Source organism: Ammospiza nelsoni, chromosome 14 (assembly GCF_027579445.1).
Source record: "Ammospiza nelsoni isolate bAmmNel1 chromosome 14, bAmmNel1.pri, whole genome shotgun sequence".
Lineage (NCBI taxonomy): Eukaryota > Metazoa > Chordata > Aves > Passeriformes > Passerellidae > Ammospiza > Ammospiza nelsoni.
The window spans coordinates 18373873-18397190 of NC_080646.1; the positions used below are offsets into that span (position 1 = coordinate 18373873).

The 23318-nt window shown below is 46.9% G+C and overlaps 1 protein-coding gene across 2 annotated transcripts in view; it reads right to left on the minus strand.

Annotated features, from left to right (window-relative positions):
• CSNK1G1 (casein kinase 1 gamma 1) overlaps positions 1-23318 on the minus strand; it is a 99910-nt gene that overhangs the window by 13633 nt on the left and 62959 nt on the right. For both annotated transcript variants that reach the window (XM_059482240.1, XM_059482241.1), the window contains 6 exons: positions 15813-15964; positions 10060-10294; positions 7633-7718; positions 5539-5623; positions 3789-3937; positions 1681-1785 (listed from right to left, as the gene is read on the minus strand). In XM_059482240.1, coding sequence (XP_059338223.1) covers positions 1681-1785; positions 3789-3937; positions 5539-5623; positions 7633-7718; positions 10060-10294; positions 15813-15964 — 812 coding nt within the window. The remainder of the gene's footprint in view (positions 1-1680; positions 1786-3788; positions 3938-5538; positions 5624-7632; positions 7719-10059; positions 10295-15812; positions 15965-23318) is intronic.

Below are 23318 nucleotides of genomic sequence, written 5' to 3' on the forward strand. Positions count from 1 at the left end.
TCCAGTGGATAAACCCAGGTTGTGAGCAGTGAAAGTGTGCCCAGGGAAAGATTCCAGAAACCCCCCACAAATCACATGGCAAAACTAAAGACAGAGGGGGGAAAGGCTCACTCATCTTTGATTAAAACACTTCACTTTCCAGAGGAAAAGGCTACAAAGAGGTGATTGCACGTTAGCTCTTTACTAGGAGTCAAATATTGTAAGAGAGAATCTGCATTATTAGACCCAAGAACAAAAATTAGGCCATTAAATCTGGAGACCCAAACCCATGCCTCCAATTCACTTCTCGAGACATTTATTTTTTGCTTTTTTTCCTTTAGAGAAATGCTTTGCTCAAGACTTTAAGGGAACATCCTTCAGAAGAGAATTGTTTGTATTTTGGTGAGAAGAACTTGATTTCCTCCGTGGCATATTAAACAATTCATCATCCTATAATGTTTAGGTGAAAACATGAGAAAAGCTGCTGTGCAATCCAGAACTGTGCAGCTCAGAAGAACAAGGCCTGCAGGCTGCCTGCATATTTTGGGATTTCTTTGTGCCTTTGTGAACTAAAATGCCTGAAAAGGAAGCCAGGTGTCACTGTGCTGTCAAGGAAACACGATGCCTCACACATACACAATGTGAAGGTCTGTGGTAAAGGTGGACAATAGGAGACTGGCTGAACAATCCCCCCAAAACCAGGGGGTTACTGCATCCATCAGGGTATTTATTAAAGCAGATGACTGTATCAGGGCTCACACAGCAGCCCACACTCATCACCGTGCTCACATGCTGCAAACAACCCGGCCTCCTACAGCCACACTACCCAAGGAGGGGTTATCCTGACTGTATGTGATGGACTGGGATGTGTCCTACCCTGTGCTAGCTGTGTGACCCTTCAGAGCCCAGGAAGGCTGAGCCCAGACAGGCTGTGACACCCCAGGCTTGGTTCTGTACCCACAAACCCCAGCTCGAGGAGCTGAGCAGAACCTGGAGGTTGGGGAGCAGAATAAACCTGGAACCCCACCCTGAGAATAACAGCAGCAACAGCTCCAGCTGGGAGATCTACTGCAAGTCTGAGAATTCTGTTAACACAGAAAACCCACACTCTAAACACCAACAAAAGAGCACAACGACAAAGGAAAAAATGGGAAATTCAATTTCCCTGTGGCAGCTCATCCAGACTGTGCTGCCTTCCTGAGGGTTCTGCCCTGCCTGTCCTTTGTGTTCTGCAACCCTCCCACTGTGAACTGGACACTCCAAGAAGGACACATGGATGTTTTTGGGACACACATCCCTGTCACAGCCACAAGCTCTGTGGGCAGAGGGCACCTGGGAACAGGCTGCTATCAGCACAACTCTCAGTCTGCTCCAGTCCATGTGTTATGATTAAAAGCACCTCAAAAATGCGGTAGTTACAGAGTTTAACCATGCTGGATGATCAACTTTAACCTGTATACCCACAAACTACAGAAAAACAACCCCATTCCAAAGTGGACTCTGGTTAGCTCACGATACTGAGGAATTCCACTGGTTGATACCTTATTTCAACAACCTTCAACATTCTCCTCAAATCACCATCTCTAAATTAAGCAGGATTTGTCCCTGCTATGACCAAGAATCAGCCCCAGCTATCTGTAATGCCATGTGGCTCCTGCTTGCCCAGTGCCAGGGAACTGGGAGAGGAGCCAAGGAACACACCTGATTGCGAAGGGCCTGCTGGGATGGTCGGTCCCGGTGGATGTGGCTGTCTCTGGTCACTGCAGAGGTCCCAGAATCCACATGGACAGATCCCACGGGAGTAGGCTGGAAAATAAGGTGTTGGTTAGGACTAAGATTCTCACACGCACAAACCCACCTTGTCAAGCCAGCAGGAAGAAGAAAAACATCAAATCACTGCCCAAAGGAGCCAAGGAGAATTACAGCCAGGGCTATAAAATCCCTGTGATTTACAGACATGAAATGTGGTGGTGGATACCAGCACCAAATGTCTTGTATAAAAATCAATTAAGAAGATACAGTTAGTTGCCTGTCTCGATGTCAGATCACACCTAGTGTGTCTCACACAGAATTATTACAACTGAAAATATACAGACTTGTTTTCCTCATCCCATTGTCTCACCACTTGTAAAAATCACGCTTGCATAGAAACAGGACGTGTTAAAATTAAAGCTTCATCTGCTCTCTTCTCACCAAAGTCATAATCCCTGCTCCCAACATCGAGATCTCCATGGCAACCACCGTGGCTGTCAGCAATAGCACACTTGTCTTACAAGGTGCTCTTTATCAACTGCCTTTGTAATTAAAGAAAAATGAAGGGAAAATCTTGATTCACAAAGGGAATGATTTCTTAGGAACTCTGTTGAGCACAGTAAGCATGGGGAACACTAAATATAGTTGGGACACTAAAGCATTGGTACCAAGTTTAGCACTGATGGCGTTTGATCTGGCACCAATGACAATTCATTTACAGATGTCATTACTGCTCTTTGGGGTGGGTTATGAGCAGAATGATTGAATGATCCAGAACAAAGAGCTTTAGATTCTTCTACCATATTTCCCCATGATACGTCCTTTGGCTAAGGTCTTCCTGAGTTTAACTGGGTTTTGATCGTAAAAGTCAGGCAATGAGATCAGGATGATGGTGTATGTACATGGAGTGGAGTCATGGAGCTGCTAAATGGAGGTTGGTTTCTCCCATATTTCCTTTCCATGTACTGCACAGAGCTGGTTTGGCCTCTGAGTGTCCTCCAGGATATTATGAGTTCAGGAGAGCGAGTTTAGATTAGATATTTGAGAAGAAATTCCTCCCTGTGAGGGTGGTGAGGCCCTGGCACAGGCTGCCCAGAGAAGCTGTGGCTGCCCCACCCCTGGCAGTGTCCAAGGCCAGGTGGGACACAGGGCTTGGAGTAACCCGGGACAGTGGAACAGTGGAACGTGTCCCTGTCCATGGCAGGAGGTTGGAACAAAGTGGGCATCACAATCTTGCCTTCCAACCCAAACCATTCCGTGATTCTACTATCCACTGAACATCCATCACAAATTCTGTTCCTTTTTGATGGGAACATGACCATTATAGGGGGTTTCTGTGATTCTCCTGCTTTAAGGTGGATTTTAGATACTGGTCTCCAACCCTGTGCTGGACTAGTTCTAGCAGTCTCATCATGATCATTGTCACAAATAGGAAAATGAGGCTTGAATGTCCAGAGAGGTGGATGGGGCCTCTGTCCCTCAGGCACTGCAAGAACCCCCTGAACACAACGTCAGGACATCTCGCTGTGTTGAGATTTGAAAGATTCTGTCACGGACACATTTTATGAAAAATCCTTTTGCTAGGATTGTTCTCCTGAGAAGCTGAGAGGCCTCAGAAATGAAATGTAAACAATGGTTATCTGCTGCTGTGGAATGCAACAGGTGCACCTTTGATTGGTCTCATGTGGTTGTTTCTAATTAATGGCAAATCACAGTCCAGCTGTCTCAGACTCTCTAGTCAGTCACAAGATTTTATTATCATTCCTTTCTATTCCTTGCTAGCCTTCTGATGAAATCCTTTCTCTATTCTTTAGTGTAGTTTTAATATATAATTTTCTTTTAATATAATATAAATCATAAATAATAAATCAGCCTTCTCAAACATGGAGTCAAGTCAAGTCATCTCCTCCCATGTCAGGACTCAGGACTGCCTGCAAATTCCACAAGATTCGATCCTAAACTCACGGGCATTAATTGGGATTACTGGGAACAAAAAGGCAGTGCTGGGGAAGCAGCACCTGGAAGGCAAGGCACGGGATGTGGCAGGGACAACTCACAATTGGCCTGCCGACCCAGTCGTAGGCGTAGTCGAAGGTGTAGCCTTTCTTCTCAAAGAGCTCTGTGAAGATGGTCCGCAGGTAATCGTAGTCTGGTCTCTCAAAGAAGTCTAATCGCCGCACGTAGCGGAGGTACGTGGCCATCTCCTCTGTCAGAAAGGGCAAAAAGCGGCAGATTTTATCCTGAACCTTCCAAATGAGCTCCTAGAAACCAATGTCTGGGCTGCCAGCGCTACCTCTGGCTTTTCTCCTACAAGTCCTCAACGAAAAACAATTCAAACACTTCTCAAGCAAAGATGGAAGTCCCACCTCTGCTCAAATCTGACTTCCATAACTTCCACACCTTGATTTATTCTATAAATTTGTATAAAAATAAACAGAGTGAGAAATAAGCTCACTGAACCTGACAACAGGCTGCTCACAGGTATTGAGAATGCTCTTGCCCAGAGAAGCTGTGGCTGCCTCATTCCTGAAAGTGTCCAAAGCCAGGCTGGATAGGACTTGGAGCATCCTGGAATAGTGGAAGGTGTCCCACCATGACATTGGCACTGCCTGAATATTCAAAACTAGACTAGAAGGGGAGGCTCCAAGGTTAATTTACCTGAAGAGGGTTAATTTGCAGACCAGGGTTTGGTGTTAAGATAATTAATTGCTTTCCTGCATCTGGGTCTCACTTTGCATGCACAGAATATTGAGTCCTAGGAGCTCATGTCCTGCCTTTTCCCAGCTCTCCCTTGGCTCATGGCCTTGACTTCAGCTGACAAAAATAAGAACAGTACTGCTTATTGATACTTAACTGTGTCTGTGGCTTGTGGCTTCCATGGAGGTAAAAAAGGGGGAAAAGAAAGGAGAAGAAAGAATCCTCTCTTTTAAGTACCTCCAGAAGGTGGAGAACAACCAGTTTCAGGCAAGGAAGGGACACAACTCAGCTCTCTCATCTCCTGTCAGCCCAGACCTGAAGGAGCTGTGAGGAGGAGTACTGGCTAAAAGATGAGAACAGCCAACCTGAAGCTGTTCTGCTTGGAACCAGGTGGATTTTGGAATGAGACATCTGGGGAATTACAGTGACTTGAGTGAACAATGATCCCATTCCAGGCTTGCTGCTCCTCATGCTGGGAAAGACATGTGGCAGTACAGGAATGGGATTAATTGTGGGTGCTCTCCCTGGTGTCAGGCCTTCAGAATCACTCCACAAAACCTCCCAAGCCCACTCTGTGCACAAGGGACCCTGGAGAAGGCACTAACTCTGTACCCTGCTCCTCCAGCTCCAAGGTCTGTTAAACTGGAGATCAGGTGCTGGGCTTGGCTAGAAGCACTCTTTAGTAACACCCTCCTTAAAACTGCTCCCAGGAGGTGGGATTCATGGACAGACACACCATCCCACCTTCCAAGCTGGCCACCTACACCTGCAACACCTTCCATTTGGAAAAGAATTAACTCAGTAGTTTTAGCATGGTCATTTGGGAGAGGGAAAATAATGAGGAGCTCTTTTGGAAGGAAGCCAAGAAGTAAAACAGGCATACAAGGCCCTTGAGCACTGTCCAGCCTCCTTAATGAGAGGAGTTTTGTTCAATTTAAGACCTCAGGTCCTGCTAATTTATAGCAGCAGCTTCAGTTGTTTGCCAGCATGATGGATACATGTAATCCAATACTTTCTGACACAGAAAGTGTCAGAGATGTGCAGGCCCATCCCATTTAACAAGGTATGGCCACCTCCAGCTGCACTCACACAATCCCATCAGGGCTTTACCTGGAAAGTTCTCACAGAGAACTTCAACTGGAGTGTTTCTCTTTGTGTCCCCAATCTTCTGATATCTCTCTTTTAAGGTGTCAGCCTGCAGCGCACAAAGACAAAACAGTTGTGGAGAAAGAGTTCAACCATGTGAGAAAGGACATGCTGTGTGGGAAGAAAAACAAGGTATTTAATGCCCATTCTGGGTGACATCAGGAGATGCTACTTGTAACTGAACTGCATCCTGGACTACACCAGTGGGAATATTTCACAGGAGAGAACATCCAAGGATGTTCAAACATCTTTGTTCATGAAAGGCAGGACCCTCATTAGTGTCTTACAGGGCTCATTTCTCACAGCCCAGTCCTGAGGACTGTGCAGGGAAGGTTTTATGGGAGAAGGAGATAAAGGTGCATGAACTGTGATGGCACATCTGGGCCTCCCCAGCCATCGAGCTGCCTTCACAAACAAATGCACAGCAGTTGCACAGCACATTCACAGCAATTTTGGTGAAATTCACAGACAATGCACAGCAATTTGGCTTTTCCTCTGTGCAACAGAATGTTACCGCATTGAATATGACTCTAGACCAGTGCACTTCTCCCAAATCCCAGGCTGCTCCCACACAGCCTTTCCTTTCACCCCTAAAGCATCCATCACTTAGCACTGGTTTAATATCTGGTCAACAACAAAATGAAACTATTTGCAGTTGGATTTCCCACCTAAATCAACCTGAGGCAGAGAACTCTGCTCCAGTTGGCACCCTAAAAGTGGGGTTTCTTGCCTCCATTTCAAAATACGTCAGTTAGACCTGGCAGCAGCATAATTAGCACTGTAGACACTCTCTGCAGATACAGCCCTGACAGCGCAGACCAAAAATCTAAGCTGAGGAGACCTAGAAGGGCAAAGATGCCACATTCTAAATCCAGCTGGAGAGTCTGCGTTTGCCCTGGACCTCCAAAAGGAGTCAACTAATTCTTATCAAGTTTAACACTGAACTGAGGGACTTTTGTAGAACTTTGTATAAACTTGGAATTATTTTAGAATAATTTACAGGATTAATTTAAGGCAGATGAGTTCAAGTAAGCCAGAAAGAAAATACATACTAGAATAACACACTTACAGAGAGGCGTGGACATAAAATCAGAGAGACTCTGATTTCTTTCACAATCCCTTTCATGCTTGAAAAACCTTTTGTTGCTTTTAGGAGCTGTTGCCAACATTTCTGGCATGTGCCTGATGAGGCTGAGCTGAGACTAACTCTGGATAGGTGGTAAAAAAAAGCTGGACAAGTTCTATCAACCCAGTTGGAAGCCACTGACCAATGCAGAGCTCTGCCAAGCAGCTCCTGAACCCAAAGCCTTGGCTCCTTTTTCCAATAGGAGCTGCTGTCTTTCCTGATGAGCCTAACTTGATCAGTCCCTTCACTCCCTTCAATGCCAAAGCTGAACACAGTAGCTTAATCATCAGGGAGGTGATGGAGAAGTGAAGATGCAGCTTCCAACAGCCCTGGAGCCAGCAAATGACTTACTCCTTGTTAGCTCAGCTGATGGATGTTGGCGGCAGTCAGCAACTCAATTTCTTGCAGCTCTCCACATTGTACACAGCATCTCATAAACTCCCCAGCACTGAGTGTCCAGTGTCTCTGGAGGGAAGCCAAGTCCAATACTTGTGCCAGAAAACCAGTTTTTCAAGCTGAAGTCCATCTGTGCATCTAAAGCCATCAAACTGCTCCATTATAAACAGGGATCACAGATGCAGCTGGGGGATTGTGTTGCCGTAACTGGAATTTCATAAACAATCACTGTGTCCCAGTCACGCTCCAGCTCAGGGCAGCTTCCAATCACAGCTCTCTCACTGCTGTCCCTGTCTCTCTCTGTTCAACCTTCTCTCCAAAATTGTACCAATCTGGCAATTTAAAGTGCCAGGTAAAGTATTTCTACCTTAAAATCTTCCCTGCAGCTAAACTCAATGCCTGGGTGTTAGGCTGCAAGGACACAAAGGAGAGGACAGTGTTTCTGGCTGGGTTTTGCCAATGTTTTCCCAGTGGATTCTCCTCTGGGTAGAGACTAGCCAAAGTTTTAAAGGACAAAACCTGAAGCTTGAACCTACCTTCAGTCCTTGCCAGGGCAGGCTGCCTCGGAGGAAATACATGAACATATGGCCAAGGGCTTCTAAGTCATCTCGACGACTTTGCTCTGAAAGAGATGACAAATTATTGCTGCAGAAGCAGAAATGGCTCTGAGATCTCAGCAGCAGCCACACCTGTACCTGACATAAAGGTACCACAGGGACATTCACTCACTGTCTGCAGCTCAGACCTTGTGCAAAACCAGAAGCTGTTTCAGAAAGCCAGAAAATGTGTAAAATCAGCCAGAAGCCGCGAGGTAACACGAGCACTGCACAATCCAGCCTGAGGCAGAACGGACAACTCTTAATTGCAGAGGAATAAAGCAGTGCCTCAATTCTTCTCTGACCTAGCAGTGTCAGTGTTGCCATGTGGTGCTGGATCATTTCCTCCGGACTAAATGGGAACGGGATGCTCACAGCCAGCTGCAGGGATCTACCCTTGCACAGTGCCAACCCTTTCCCAATTTCCTCTGCTGCTCATCAGAGCAGATCAAAAAATAGCTCCTTCCAGCACCGTGGAACACTTGCTGCTGCTGCTGCTGCCACATGCAGATGTTGTAATTATAAATGAGAGGGGGGGGAAAGGGGCACAGAGCCAAAGGAAAAATATCCTAAAACAAGCAGCCAAAATGTATCCAAAACCCCTGGGGAGGATAGAAGAGAACAACAGATGTGGAGGCAACACTGGGCTGGGCTGAGCTGCACTCTTGGGTTCACTGGAGCTTGTGGACTCATTTGGTGCACCCTCACCTCCTCTGAACCCCACCTGCTCCAAACTACATGATCCATGATCCATGATCCAGAGCAGATCCACTGCCGCCACTGAACCTGCAGGAGATGCTGGGAGTGGGAACACTCAGGAAAAGGGAACTGAAACGACAGTCCCTGCAGTTATCCTGGTAAAAAGGGGAAAAAAGGAGGATGCCCTGGGTAATTTAATGCACTGATGCAGATGGCCTTCTAGGAAGATGGTTGAGTGTACTTGTCTCTCAGAAAAGCTGGAGTCAGACTCCTGTGTTTGAAACATGAAAAGATTGATTCCACCTGAGCTGGTCTCACCAGCGAAGCATCAGCTCCTCACAACCCCTGTGGGCAGGGACAGCCCACTCAAACACACCCCCAGAACTGATTTGGACCATGCCCCTGCATGAGCCACGGGGGAGCTGAAATCCTGTGGGAGATGGGTCCTAAGGAAGGCACATGGTGCACTTCAAACACAAACACATCTTCCCTCCACATCGCCCTCATCAGCAGCTTCCCAGCCTGCTCCCACTGCAGCCTCCCATTCCTCCATCCCTGCCTGACTCCTCACTTTCCAAAATTAGAAACCAGGCTCATCCCTCCTTACTCCCCAAAGACAGTGAGCTCTCCAAGTGGGAGCCAACATGCTAGGAGGCCTCCTGGAAAATATTCCATTATCTCACTGCTTGTATAGATTTAAGAGAATATAAACATTTAATAAGTTATTTTTTGCCTTTCAGCCACAGAAATGTAATCTTCTGTTAGGAAAGAAAGCAGCGAGGAGAGGAGATGAAAGCCAGGTTTAAAGTTATTTAAATCATTCATTTTCTCCAACCGGTTACTAGGTCAGGGAACATCCAACTCTAACACCTGGAACTGGAAGGCATTGGGACAGTGCTGTGCTATAAAAATCTATTTGTCTATCATCCAGTGCAGCAATCACTGCCTGCCTGCTTGTCTTTTATCAGTGCAGGGCTGCTCCCAGTCATTTAGTTCCTAATAAAAACTGTAATTATCAGGCTTCCAACATTTCAGCTGGCTCAATTCCTCAAAAGAAGGGAGAAAAAAAAAAAAAAAAAAAAAAAGAGGCACACAACTGTAAACGGCATTGGGAGGTTCACAAACAGCTTCAGGGGCACAAGAGAGCTCAGCCAAAATGCTATGGGAGGTCTGCAGGATTCAAATGGCAAGCTGGAATGTGTCCAGGGAAGGGACAGGAGCTAGGGAAGGAGTACAGCACCAGGAGCAGCTGAAGCTGCTGGGGAGGCTCAGCCTGCAGAAAAGGAGGCTCAGGAGGGACCTTCTGGCTGTGCAGAATCCTCTGACAGGAGAGGGAAGCCAGGGGGGCGGGGTTGGGCTCTGCTCCCAGGGAACAAAGGACAGAGGAACAAAGGACAAGAGGAAACAGCCTCAAGCACCACCAGGGAAGGTTTAGGTTGGATATTAGAGCAAATAATTCACTGAGAGGGCTGTCAAGCATTGAGCAGGCTGCCCAGGGCATGATGGAGTCACCATGCTGGGAAGTGTTCAAGAGACATGTGAATGTGACACTTGGGGACGTGGTTTAGAGGTGAACACTGCAGTGCTGGTCAGTTGTTGGACTCAGTGACCTCAGAGAGCTCCTCCAGCCTGAAGCACGCTCTGCGAGCTGCCCCCACGCAGACAAACCTTTGCCAAGGTGTGTGTTGATGGACATGTATCTCGCTGTTCCAGTGAGACTCTTGTGCTCCCTGTAGGGAATGTGTTTTTTGGTTTCGGGGTCGATGTACTCCTTGGCCAGTCCAAAGTCTATGATGTGGATGACGTGCTCCTTCTTGTTGCCCTGCCGGCCGATGAGGAAGTTCTCCGGCTTGACGTCGCGGTAGATGAGGTTCTTGGAATGCACGTACTCCATCCGAGAGATCTGCAAAAAGGAGGGAAATGTGAGCAGAGCTCTGGCTCCCAGCAGAGCTGCAAGAGGAATGTGTCATCCCCTCCTTTCCAAGGCTATCGTGCTGTGCTCCCTGCTTTATTCCCACGGAAATGGCAAGGGCTGTTTCTGAGGCGTTACCACTGGGATGCAGCTCTTGGCAGGGTGCCACGGGAGCTGCAGCAGCCTTTTTGTATTGATTTTAAACATACTAAACCAGTTACCAAGAGCTCTTCCCTTGCCCACCTCCTTCCCCTGTTGCTCTGTGTCTTACCACCTTCCTCCCTCGACCCATATGTTGTCTTAGACATGCCAGATTCTTCGTGGAGGGGGATTTTTGGGCAGGCACGAGCTTTATGATCTTCAAAGCTGACTAAAATAATAATTAATCTCATTGCTGTCAACTAGGAATGGCTGGAATATTTTTCAGCTTTTGACTAATGTTTTTCTGGAAGTTTGAGTGAATGGGAAGGTGGAAGGGCAGGAACCTCACTTCTGAGGTGACAGAGTGCCTCTAACAACACACCTTGCTCAGAAGAACATCATTAAAATTGCATTTGAAAACAAACATATTGCAGGTGTATTGTCAAGCAGTTCTCCTTGGGTCCTGAATTTAGGAGATGATTCTAGAGGAAAATAATTCTCAATTCCATTTAATTTATTACCTTTAATTGCCTTTACATGTTTCAAATGAACACACAAGAACCCCCATTTATGGCTGTCCTGGTCACAGCTGCCCTGCACGCCAAAGATGCTTCTTTGGAAAGGCTACTGGGATTCACACAGATATTTGTGGGCTGGCAATGCTACGAAAGCTCTGCAAAGTTGCACCAAGTCCCAGTTTTGCACTAACGAGCCTCAGTCCCCAGAGGTCACTGCCACACCGCTGTGAGGGACAGCACAGGGACATCCAGGGTGAGGGCCACCAGCTGCTCACCCCCACTGGGTGGATCCTGCTGGGAAAGCTCTGCAGGATGGAGCCTCTGCCTCACTGAGCCATCTCTGCCCCAGCCAAGCATCAGGAACCCCCCATCAGCCCTTCCACCCCCTCACCCTGACTGCTCCTTCATTCCTCACTGAATCCAGACACACTCCCACCTGGCAAACCCAGACCACTCTTTCTCTTTACACATCCTGGACCCACACCCGGTTTTAAAAGTCCACAAGCATGTGATCCTCCATCACACTCCCAGGCCCTTATCATGCACCCTGTTTTAAAGGAAAATCTGCTGCATTTCCACCTCTTGGAATGAAGGAGCAGGCAAGAGGGGGCAGCCCTCCTTATAAAACAAACAGCTGTGCAGGGAGGGCAGCAGGCAGGAAAAAACTGGCTGCAGGTGAATCAGGCTTAAAAACCAGAATTTGCTCCAAGACTCTTCAAAGAAGGGAACAGCACGTGCTGCCGCTCCCTCCCCTCCACGCAGTGATTGATTCCAATGTGCAGAGAAAATGGGTTTCACGGCTAACAGCCATTATTTCCAATCAATTACAGGCTGGTGCAGAGCAGAGCAGATGCTCTTCAGTCATTCTTCACACTTTGAATCACCTACAGGACACAGCAGCAGGTCGTGAGACAAAAAGCCACATAGGAGGCAATTCAAATGAAGATGCAACCCTTGAAAGTGGAACAAAGAGTGTCCTCGCCTCTCCACACATAACAAGCTTCCAAGTGGAGCCTGACTGCCTCATTTGATTTGTTCCTGCTACCAAAGCAGCTCAGTTGTTGAAATCCCAACAGCAATTAGAGAGCCTGAAAAGGGCCCATTTTTTTCTTCTTTAAAAACTCTCTGCAAGTTGCAGCAGGCAGGACAACAACCTGGACAGCTGAGGTGTCAGGTGAGCCATTATGCTTCAGCAGCAATCAAGGGCACTTATTTTCCTGCCTTTTTTCCTCCCACCTGCCTTTTTTTGCTTCTACCACACACACACACAGCTGCTGTGGGGTCTTTCATATTCCTTCTTTACTTCCACCTGCCTGGACGCTTCATGCTGGAGAGCTTTGCTCAGCCATGGCAGCTCAAAGACACTCCCCGAGTCAGAGAGATGTTTCGTGGAGCAGCTTCCATGCTTTATTCAGCCTGACAAGCCAGTGTCCCTGCTGGTGGCTGCTGTGATGTGGAGTGTCTGGGCTGCATCTCCCTCCCAGGCTCTGCCTGAGCACACAAGAACAGCAGTGCTGGGGCACAACCTCAGCACCAACCCCGGCTGAAGAAAAGGGGAGGTGGAGCTGCCACTCCAGAAATGTGCTGGATGCACAGGTGCCTGCTCCTCTGGGTTTGAACTACAGGCTCAAAACACTCTGAATTAATTCTTTTAGGGGCAGAGAAACCACTCCAGGAATGGAATGCTGTTTTTCCATTGCTCTGACACTGGAAAACCGGCAAGCAGGGGAGCACTGGGGTAGATGGAAGGCTGTAAATTACAGAGGGATTTCCATGGGCACGGCTGGCTGAGTCCATCCTTGGAGCCATAAATTTCCATTTCAGATGTCAGAGAAACCTTTAGGAGGGGGAGAATCCCTTGGCACACGGCAGGACCCCTGTGCTGTGGTGGAGAAATGAGAGGAAATTGTGACATTTAGCAGGTGCCAAAGAAACCCGTGCTTTCGTGTGCCTTCCTCCTGCCAAGGCAGCAAGTGTAACAAACCCTCTGATCCCAGAAAGGTAACCCTTAAGAGACTGATCCTGACAGCAGTTCCATCTCTAGATCTTCCTGATAAATTTGAGCCCTTCTTCCACACATCAGCTGCTTAAATACAGATCAGACCAGCAGAGAATTAAATTAATCTTGTTCAAAGGCAATTTTGATGGTCACTGGTAGAAAAACATCCTGCCACAACTCGGTCCAGATCACATCCCGAGTATTTTTCCAGTGCCTGGTGGCACAACAGACCTTGCTGTAAGCTGTCAGTGAGCTTTGTACAGGCTGGGCTTGGCCAAGAGTGAAAACCAGAAGTCTGAATAAAAAAACATTCTCCCCTGAATTATGGGCCGTGGGGACTCACATAGTGACCACACTTTAATTGCCAGGCTTGGCTTTGTTCAGGAGTTTCACCCACTGGAGCTGATCTACTGGATGTCTTCAGCTGCATGTGGAGTATGGAGGAAGCAGTTTGAGTCTGAACAATTCCCAAAACAAGCTGCCTTCCTTGAAGATTCATTGTCATCCAGTCTCTCTTGCCCTCAGCCAGGAGAGCCTTCCTGATGTAAAACTATGTTTGAATTCTCCTGTAATCCCACGTGGCACTTCTTAAGAGACATTGCCCTTGTTTTTCCTAGAGAAACTCCTCTTTCTTTTAACAGCTGGAAAGGATCCACCCCAGCCCTGAGATGCTGCAGCCTGTCAAGCTCATTCACAACAGACAAGCAGAAATACGTATCAAAAAATATCAAAAACATGCCTCTGGTTAAACACTGACCACAGGACTGGATGCTCCTACAGACATGGGGATCACCCTAAGTATGAGGAGAAAATCAGGGGACAAATGCCCATGGCTAGAATTACAGCTTAAGCAGACTTGGCCACTCAGAAGCAGGAATGAAATGTAGTTCATGGATGTGAGCCCAAGGAGTCTGAGAGTCCAGCTTTCCTTTCTGATGTGTCTCACACAGGAGTGTGACACAGTGACTGCAATCATTTAGTGGGAGAAAGATTTTCCCTAAAGCCTTGTGGCTAGAGCAGAGTGTTTTCATTTCATTTGAGCAGTAAATGCCAGCCCCTCTGGAAAACACTTCTGTCAGGGCCAGGTGATGTGGCACACCTGAGCATGTCTGATCTGTCCCCTTAGATGTGCACACTCCTGTAACCCCCCTGAGGAGACTGAGAAGGCCCTACAGCATCTCCCCACGGCCAGAGGAGCACCTGATCCTCTGGGAGAACATCAGCTCCTGCATTTCCAGCTGCTTTTGCTGTCCCCCTGCACGTGTTTTCCGCCTGGCACCAGTGTCCTGCTGAGCTGCAGCCTGGCCACAAGTCCAACAGGTGATGCCAGTGAGGAACATCCAAGCCCAGAGCTGAGCTGCAGCCCCAGGGCACAGCAGAAGGCAGCAGCCATGGCTGTGACAGTCTTGATTTCCCCAGCAGTCCCTTGGGAATGAATTTACATCTTTATATTTTCCCTGCAAAGGTCACACAAGCTGCATCTGAGGCTTTGCCAGCTGTTGCCACTTGATTTAATCAAAGCCAATACTATAAATTGGTTTCCCATTGATAAGGAAACATTCAAAACCAAAAGAACTTGACTGCTTTGCTGGGGAGGCCTCAGCACCAGGCAGGTGCTGCTCAAACTTCTGTAGTTCTGACCTCAGCTTTCCATCTGCTGTGTCAAACTTCAGTTTACCTGGAAAGGATTGTGTTCCTCATCCCTTACATCTCCTCTTCCCTACCATGCTTCTATCCACAGAGATATTAATGTGAATATACAATTCCAACTCTGCTGTGGAGCATCTGGGTGATCCCAAGGTCCAGCTATGCAAGATCTGGATATCTGCAGATATTTAGGTACTTGGGAATCTGCAAGCCAGTCTGAAAACAAAAAAAGCCAAACTGACTGGCAGGCCCCACTGACTTGTGGAAGTATCCACACCACATTTAGTATGTTCAGCTTTCATGTTGATCACTTTTAACACAAACCCAAATCCAAGCTGGATCGCTTCCAACTTCACTTCCTTTCCTTTTCAGGCACATTAAAGGCTCTGTGATGTTTCCCATAGAATATTTTATTACAAGTGTCAGGAATTTAAACCCATTTGATTGACCAAATTTTGACCACATTTGACAGAGGCAGAGCTCTCAAAGGCTGCTGTTGTGGCTGGGGAGGGCTCAGCCCCCACTGCCCGGTGAGGTTTCAGTCTATGGGCAGCCCAGTAGCACCAAACCAGCAGAACTGGTAGGAGTGTGGGAGGGTGCTGTGCTCGGTGTGTCCCACGGAGAGGGTGAGAAATGAGATGTTCCTGGGATGTCCAAAGAGAGGGAGGGACCTGGGGTGTGCAGGGGATGCGAGTCCGTAGGAATCCAGCTGCACTGGTTCTGCTGTGCAGGGAGCCACCTCCTCATCAACATCACCCGACCTTCTTTCATGGGCACGAGTCCTCCTCACCCCTGAGAGGTTTTCTTTTATTGGAAAGATGGACAGGGACCTTGGACAAGGGACTGGAGTGACAGCACAAGGGGAAATTGCTCCCTGCAGCCAGAACACAGGGTTAGATGGGATATTGGGGAGAATGTGGGACTGGGAAGGCCCTGGGACAGGTTTCCCAGAGAAGCTGTGGCTGCCCCATGCCTGGAAATGTTCCAGGCCAGGTTGGACAGGGCTTGGAGCACCCTTGTATAGTGGAAGCTGTCCCTGCCCATGGCAAGCAGAGTGGGATTAGATCTTTGAAGGCTCCTTCCAACTCAAACCTGGTGATTCTGTGATGGAAGAGGATTCTCTCAGCACTGCACCTTGCACTGTGCCCACCCCAGGATGGAAGGACACCCAGGACACCCCAGGGCAAGCTCTGCCATCACTCACCAGCTGAATGGCAATCATTAACACCGTCTTCAGAGTGAAGGTCCTGTCACAGAGGTCAAACAGATCTTCCAGGCTGGGACCAAGCAGCTCCAATACCATGGCATTGTACTTCCCACAGGGTCCAAAGTAATACACCTGGGGGAGCCCTTCAGCTGGAAGAATAGGGAAAAAAACTGGAATCAGTCAATGGGACAAAGTTAATTCCCCTCCCTCTGTGTGCACACCTTTTGTTAGGCAGTTTTACTGTCACTTCTTGAGTGTTCTATCTGCTGCTGCTGCTGCCCAGCAAGGAAATAAAAGTCCCAGCACAAACTGTGACTGAACCAAAGGCCAAACCTGAGCAGTGCAGGCTCTGCTCAGCTACACCCCTGCACAGACAAAAGGGATTTCAGAACAATTAACAAGTCCACCTCAAAGCATTGAGCTTTGGCAGCTTAAAGGCTTGGATTTAGGGAACACGACACAAAGTTCCTTGTGTTCCACTAAAAACCAGGCAGAGAACAGGCCCAGATGTGGGTTGGCATTTGCTGGAGCAGTTAGGAAGATGACAGTCCCTGGAGAAAATGAAGCATGGCCAAAAAAGGGCTGCTTTGTCACCAAAATAGCACCCAGCCCTTGGTTTTCAGCACAACCTTAGACAAAGTTTACACTCAATAAAAAGGAAAAAAAATCTTTTTTTCTATAAAATAGGAAAAAGTTTTAAATTTTGACCAATCACCACACAAAAAGAGGTGATTATGGTCATTAGCATATGTGCACACAACACATCTATCAACATTGAACTGGCAGGAGCCAGAGCCCTTCTTCCCACCCAACAGACTGCTCTGTGGGAGTGCAGTGTTGACACTCAGCTGGCAGGGGATTTTTGGGTGGATCAGCTTTCTGAAAGGCATCAGAAGCAGAGGGGAAAAACCAGCCTTGATGTTGGAAGACTCAGAGAGCTGCACAGCACTCCTGGAATTACCTTTTGAGTCAAAAAGGAAACCACAGCAGCCCATACAGGAGGAATTTAGCACAGGCCCAACTGCTCATTTTGCTAATCAGCACCTGCACCAACCCTCGGCGTCCTACAAGCTGGGTAGCATGTTTAAATATCTCTGTATTTCCAGTCTACACCTCATAAGCAGCTCCAAAACACAACAGAAAGGGTTTGTTTTGAAATACAGGGCTTTGTCTTATGTCAAAACAAAATATGTGCTTGAATGCCCAAAGATTTGGCGTCCTGCTATTCGGTGTAAAGGCTGAGCACGGGGAGCACTGCTATGTTTTTTTTTCCCACAGAGATCCACAAATTATAGTGCACAGGACCTGAAAGCACTGTGATTACTAATTTTATGGCATGTTTTAAACAAGTGCAGGCACGCACCTGGATTTGAATAAGTGATCAATGTTAGATATAGCAAAATACTTGACTAATTAAGTGCAGAGTTTGGTGTGAGGTGCTCAGTGAAACATTCCAGGCTGGAGAGAATGTCAGCAACACAAGTGCAAGTCCTACTCCAGATTTAGGCAAACCCTGCTAATCCACCCCGTGGCACTCAGAACTCTGCAACCTGCCAACAACATAACAAAGCAGCACTGAGATCACCAAACTGTAAATATCACAGAACTCCTGCTCCAAAAGAACAAACTGCAGTTTGACAAAGATTACCTGGGGAGGGTTTTAATCTCATTAATTCACATGCTCTGGGAATCTGTCAGCAGGATGCATTAATGGGATATTACAGGGCATTGCAGGAATTCCCTGCCTAACCAGTGTTTTGTGTCCCATGTAAAACACTGACCCAACCTGGGGTTGGGAAGCTGCTGCTCCTAACAGAGCTCCATGCTTCAGGAAGCAGTCACACTCATTAAATCCTCTAGGAACACAGGATGGTTTGATGCAGAAGCAATTCAGAAAGCCAAACAATGACGGGATATGATCCAGGCAGCTCCAAAATGCTTTCAAATATCCCAAAATCAACACAAATGGCAATTTAATGTCATCAGCCTAGTGCTGAAGGCTGGAATAATTGCAACAGCTCTTGAAGTGACTCACGGTGAGCCACTGGGTATTCAGTGAAGTCTGATGAGGACTTACCTACAAAGTCATCTCTAACACCAAGATAAGCATCTCTATTTTTTAGAGAATAATAGAATAATAATAGAGAAGAAGAGAGTAACAGAATATTTTATGCAAAGTTTAAACCTGAGCCCATTATAGATTCTAGATACAGACAGACAATGAGCACCTCTACCACAATTTCTACAAGTCTCAAATAGTGGAACTGAGGAAGGAATTAGTTAGGACTCTGCTAACTAAGGCATGCAGGAGAATAAAATTGTAGAAAGGCTCTTAAAGAAGGTGAAGGATCCCATTTAATATCAATATTCCCAGGGGAATATGAGAACATTTACAGCCTCATGTGGTAAGGGGCAAGCATTGCAATCAAAATGAATTTCCTACTGGGCATAAGACCCAGAAAAACAGACTGCAGCAAGACCCAAAAGGTGGGGATTTCATGTAGGGAAGGAAGCAACACTGCTTAGTGCTCACTGGGATCCCAATTCCTTCAGCTTTACCTATTCAGAGCTCACAGCCCAGAGCTTGGAGTACCCTCTTTGTCTTAAACCCCCAGGAAAGCTCTGCCTTCTGTGGGAGCTCTGGCAAAGTGAGGCCTTAGTGAAGAACATTTAAAAAGCATCCTAAATGTCAGAATACAGGAGACATCATTGGCTTCAGGCGTGTTTTTAGGGTTCGATTTTTATTCCCTGAGGGTTTTCTCCGACTGCCAGCTCTGCAGTCAAAGACTTCCCTCTTGCCCTTGCCAGTATAAAGCTGCTGTAACATCCTTCTGGATCCAAAGGAATACTGCTGATGAGCCCTGTGGAGCTCCCAGCCCACACCAGGGATCCTCAGCTCCACACTAGTTAGGGAAATAAAGTTGAGAAGAACTCAGCATAACATATCCTCAGCTCACTCAAGCTCAACTCAACATTCACCATCTTTTTGGGAAGAGGAAAAACTCCACAGATGAACTTGATGTGCACATTAAAAGGCGTGTTGGCAGATAAAACTGGATGAAACCTGAGATACAGGCAGCTCCACAACCACTCTGAACAGTAAAAAGGGTCAGCCTAAAAAAATCTGCATAAAATTTGATTTTGTCACAGCCCATCTGCATAATTTATGACGTAGCTTGGCTCTATTTCAGCGAAAAGCATTGTGTCCTGGTGCTGAGTCCATTGTCACAGTGAACCACAGGAACTCCATAAATATCACCAGAAGATCTGTAAATACCTAAGAAGGATGTTGCCAACTGAAAAGATTGATGGAGGAAAAAGGACTTTTTTTGCCTGGGCAGTTGGGGTTGAGGTTTTTAATGGAAAGTAATCTCAGTGGGAGAGGACTGGAAAGGTCACACAAAGCCATGGTGTCATGCTGTAGGTGAGCAGCTCTGAATTCAGAGAGATGAAAAGCCACCAGCAGAGCAGAGTCTCACACTGAGGACTCAAAGGTACAACTCAACACTTGAAGTACAAACCAGGATCTGTTTAATGCAATTAATGCATGAAATCACATCACAACCAAGAATTTCTCCATGGTATCAAACAAGAGCAATACACTAAGGGAAGGAAATACAGGCATGCTATGTGCAGGTTCTCCTTTGGAGGAAAACCAGTTTATTACAGCAGAGACTGCTGCGAGCAGAAATCATCTCAATTTGCTTAACGGCTTTGGTCTCGCTGCTGAGTGATTTGGCTCAGCCACATGGAAAAGGGCCCACTCCACCCTCACTCTCACAGGAAGTTTATCACCCCAATAAACACAGACTGATTGCTGCACCGGAATCCACAGGCAAATTCTGCTATTTCAGCAGAGTGATGTCTTGGAAGAAATTCAAGCTGAGCGCAGCGAAAACCTAGCAAAGCATTTTGTAGATTAAAGCATCACTGCTGGAACGAGAGCAAATGCAGACATCAAAGCCAAAAACTCAAGACTTTGATTCCCCCACACTCCTGAGACTGGCCTTGGCTTTCTGGGGATGCTAAACCCTTGCTGCTCTGGGCTGCCACCAAAAGGGACCTTCCCATCCTTCCTCATGCTCTGAGGCTGAGCAATATGTTGGATCAACCCAAAAAACACTTGGCTTGAGCTTCAACACAAGAATGGGAACAGTAACAAAGAGCAGGATCACAGCTCTTCCACAGAGCTGGATTAACACCTGGAGCAACACCTTCCAGGAACTTCCACCACAAGATGATTCGAGTAATGTTATCCACTCCATGCCACCCTGGATGATTTCAGTAATGTTATCTTGCTGCCATATCTTTTAGAGCATGACTAATGGCCACAAAACTCCTCAGACATCCAACATACTCCAAAAAACCTCACTGGTTCAGGCACACAGACATTCCAAAGCCATTTCCAGGCCTGGTTATGAAATGGTGATGGGCAGAGATGCCAATCTAAGGTTATGCCCGAGGGAATAATCAGAGTTTGCAGCACCAGTCCTGCATGGAGGGCACAGGAAGCAGAACCCACCTGCTCCAGAAGAGCCTGAGGCTCTGTGTGAGCATCAAACTTCATCAACAGCAAGTAAAATACACCCAAGGAGGAAGGAGGGAGCAAGTGCAGGAAGATGCACGTGGCATCTACATCGATGGAGGGACAAGTGCCACATCCCCATACAGGAAATCACCAGAAACATCCAGAGCTTGTGATCAATACCAGCAGTTTCTGAACCACTCATGGCTTTTGCTCCCGTGGGAGCAAAAAGGAGGAGGTGTAGCCAAAGAGAGAAGCTGATGTCTTCAATTTCAAGAATTTAAGAAGAATTCAGACCCTCTCCTCATGCAGGTTTTGACACTGAGCTTTGTTGCAAAGGGGAGACACTCCTGAAGAGCCCCAAATTCCACACCCAGAGTGGGGAAGAATCCAAGGCCAGCAAAAAGCTGATGCTTGATGCAAACCCACACTCTGTGTGGGCAGCAGGAACTCTTTCTCACTGAAAGAGATGCAGACACACACACACCAGAAGCATCAGTGCACAGAAAGTTCTGTGTGGTTTTAAAGAGGCTCTGATGAATGGGCCGTAGATTGTCACAAAATTCTCATTCAGAGCAGAAAGCTTATTTTTACAAATCACAGAACACAAAATTACACGATGAACACCATAAATAGCAACTGTGAGAGGGCTGAGTATCTATAGCTAAAATTAAACATGTTCCAAACAAATTAAACAAATTGCTTTAGAGTAGTCAACCCATTTAAGCTGATTACACTAATGAGGATCTACCCTTCTCTTAATTTTCAAATCGGAATAAAATCCTGGCTGAAAGAGAAGATTTGTGATCAGCATTGACTGGGCCAAGATCTCAGCTTTTAATGTCTTCAAACATGTCCCATGTAAATCTACCTGAGCACGTTAGTTAACAGGTTATTTCTGTGAGCTGCAAGTAAGAAGACTCATCCTGCCCTTCAGATTTTGGAATAGTCTGCTTCAAAAATAGAAAGATGGGACAAAAGTTGAGATTGGGCTTGTTACTGGGAATGACCTGGTCCTAAGGGTCTTTTACACATTTGATTGGATGCCTTTCAGAGAGATCTTCCTTCAAAGTACAGCTGCAAAAGCTTTATAATACAGTCCTTCACCTTAAATCTTCACTGGAGGAGCTCAGGGAAGGACAGAGATTTTGGGTGATTGAAAGTGTTTTCTCTTGTTTGAGAAACAGCAGTTGAGATGTGGAGGAAAACAAGCAGAAAATGCAATTTGTGACTCCAGCACCAGCTCACCTGCAGGTGGAAAAAGAGGTTGTGGAAAAGGTCTGGCACAATCTCACCAACCACTCCTAGGCTTCACCAACCTTGAACTGGCATAAGATTAGGGAAAGAACCTAAAAACAGGGATCTGATCCAACAGCCTCACACAGAAACATCCACATGGAGAAGAGGGGTTGGAGGAGCTGGAGGAAGGCAGCTCCAATGGTGACCCACAGAGAGCACCACCATGCTGAGAGTGCTTCCAGCCTGTAAAGCTCCTGAACAGTCTCCTTGCTCTCCTGAGCTCTGATACTGTGGTTTGAGAGCCCAAAATTCACCTTTAGTTCTTTCTCACTCAGCTGCACAAGGTGAGGAGCAGCCAGGCCCGTCCAGACCCCTCACACATCTCCTGCTGTGTGCTCCAGCTGCTGCCAGGCTCTGCTGGCTCTCTGCTGCCAGCTTCTCACAGCATCCTGTCCCTGCTTTGTCTGGGCAATCAATCACTTCTCCTAGCAATGCTGGATGCTCCTGTGTGACCGTGCTCACAGGGATTTTCAGGAGAGGGAAGAGATGAGAATGTTGACTCCATGTTCAGAAGGCTTGATTTATTATTTTATGATATACATTACATTAAAACTATACTAAAAAGAATAGAAGAAAATGTTTAATCTCAGAAGGCTGGCTAAGAATAGAAAGGAACGAATGATAACAAAGGCAGCTGCCTCAGACTCTCTGTCTGAGCCAGCTGTGATTGGCCATTAATTACAAACAACCACATGAGACCAATCACAGATGCACCTGTTGCATTCCACAGCAGCAGATAACCATTGTTTACATTTTGTTCCTGAGGCCCCTCAGCTTCTCAGGAAGAAAAATCTCAAGGAAAGATTTTTAATGAAAAGATATCTGCGACACTCCTGCACCACTGCCTAGCAGGAATTTCTGTAGCAGGACCTTCTTTAGCCCATCGGCAGGTGAGGAGGAGGAGGAGAGGCAGAGCAAGGCCCTGCTCCTGGCCTTGGATGTGGAAAAGGCACAGCTCAAACACTCTGAACTCGAGAGGAAATCACTCAAAGGCACAGCTCAAACACTCTGAACTCGAGAGGAAATCACTCAAGGGAGAACCTCAGAAGCTGGAAGGAACCTCAAAGCTGCCATGGGCAGGGACACCTTCCAGTAGGGCCAGGTTGCTCCAAGACCCATCCAACCTGGCCTGGGACACTTCCAGGGATGGGAAAGGCACAGGAAGGTACTGGATCAACACCTTCTCCCTGATGATGGCAGAGAGAGCTGAGCCTTCCATGGGAAGAGATGACACTGAGCACAGTGTAAGGCAACAGCTGCGTATGAGCTGGGAGGAGACACAGCTACTGTCATCTCCTGGGAGTTCCATGTGCACTCCAAGACTCCAGCCTCACCCCAGTTTATCTCACATTATGCAGGATGTATTTTAACCCTGCTGTGTTTTGTTTCATTTTGGTAATATTTGAACCTACAAAAAGAAAAGGTAGGGGAAAAGGAACAGGAGAAAAACAGACTGGGGAAGGACAGAAGGAAGAACATATTTGTTCTTGATGCTGGTAAAAATCCAAACAATTTGATTTTTACTTCAACTGCAGAAAAACAAATCTCAGGATCGTTGTGTTATTAGAACAGGGTGGCATTTCATCTTTCTTGAGTGGTACAAGCTGGTTTCCTGACATCATGGCTTCTCTCAATTAAACAACTCTTCACATCCACAAACCACTTGAAGAGGGGGTACC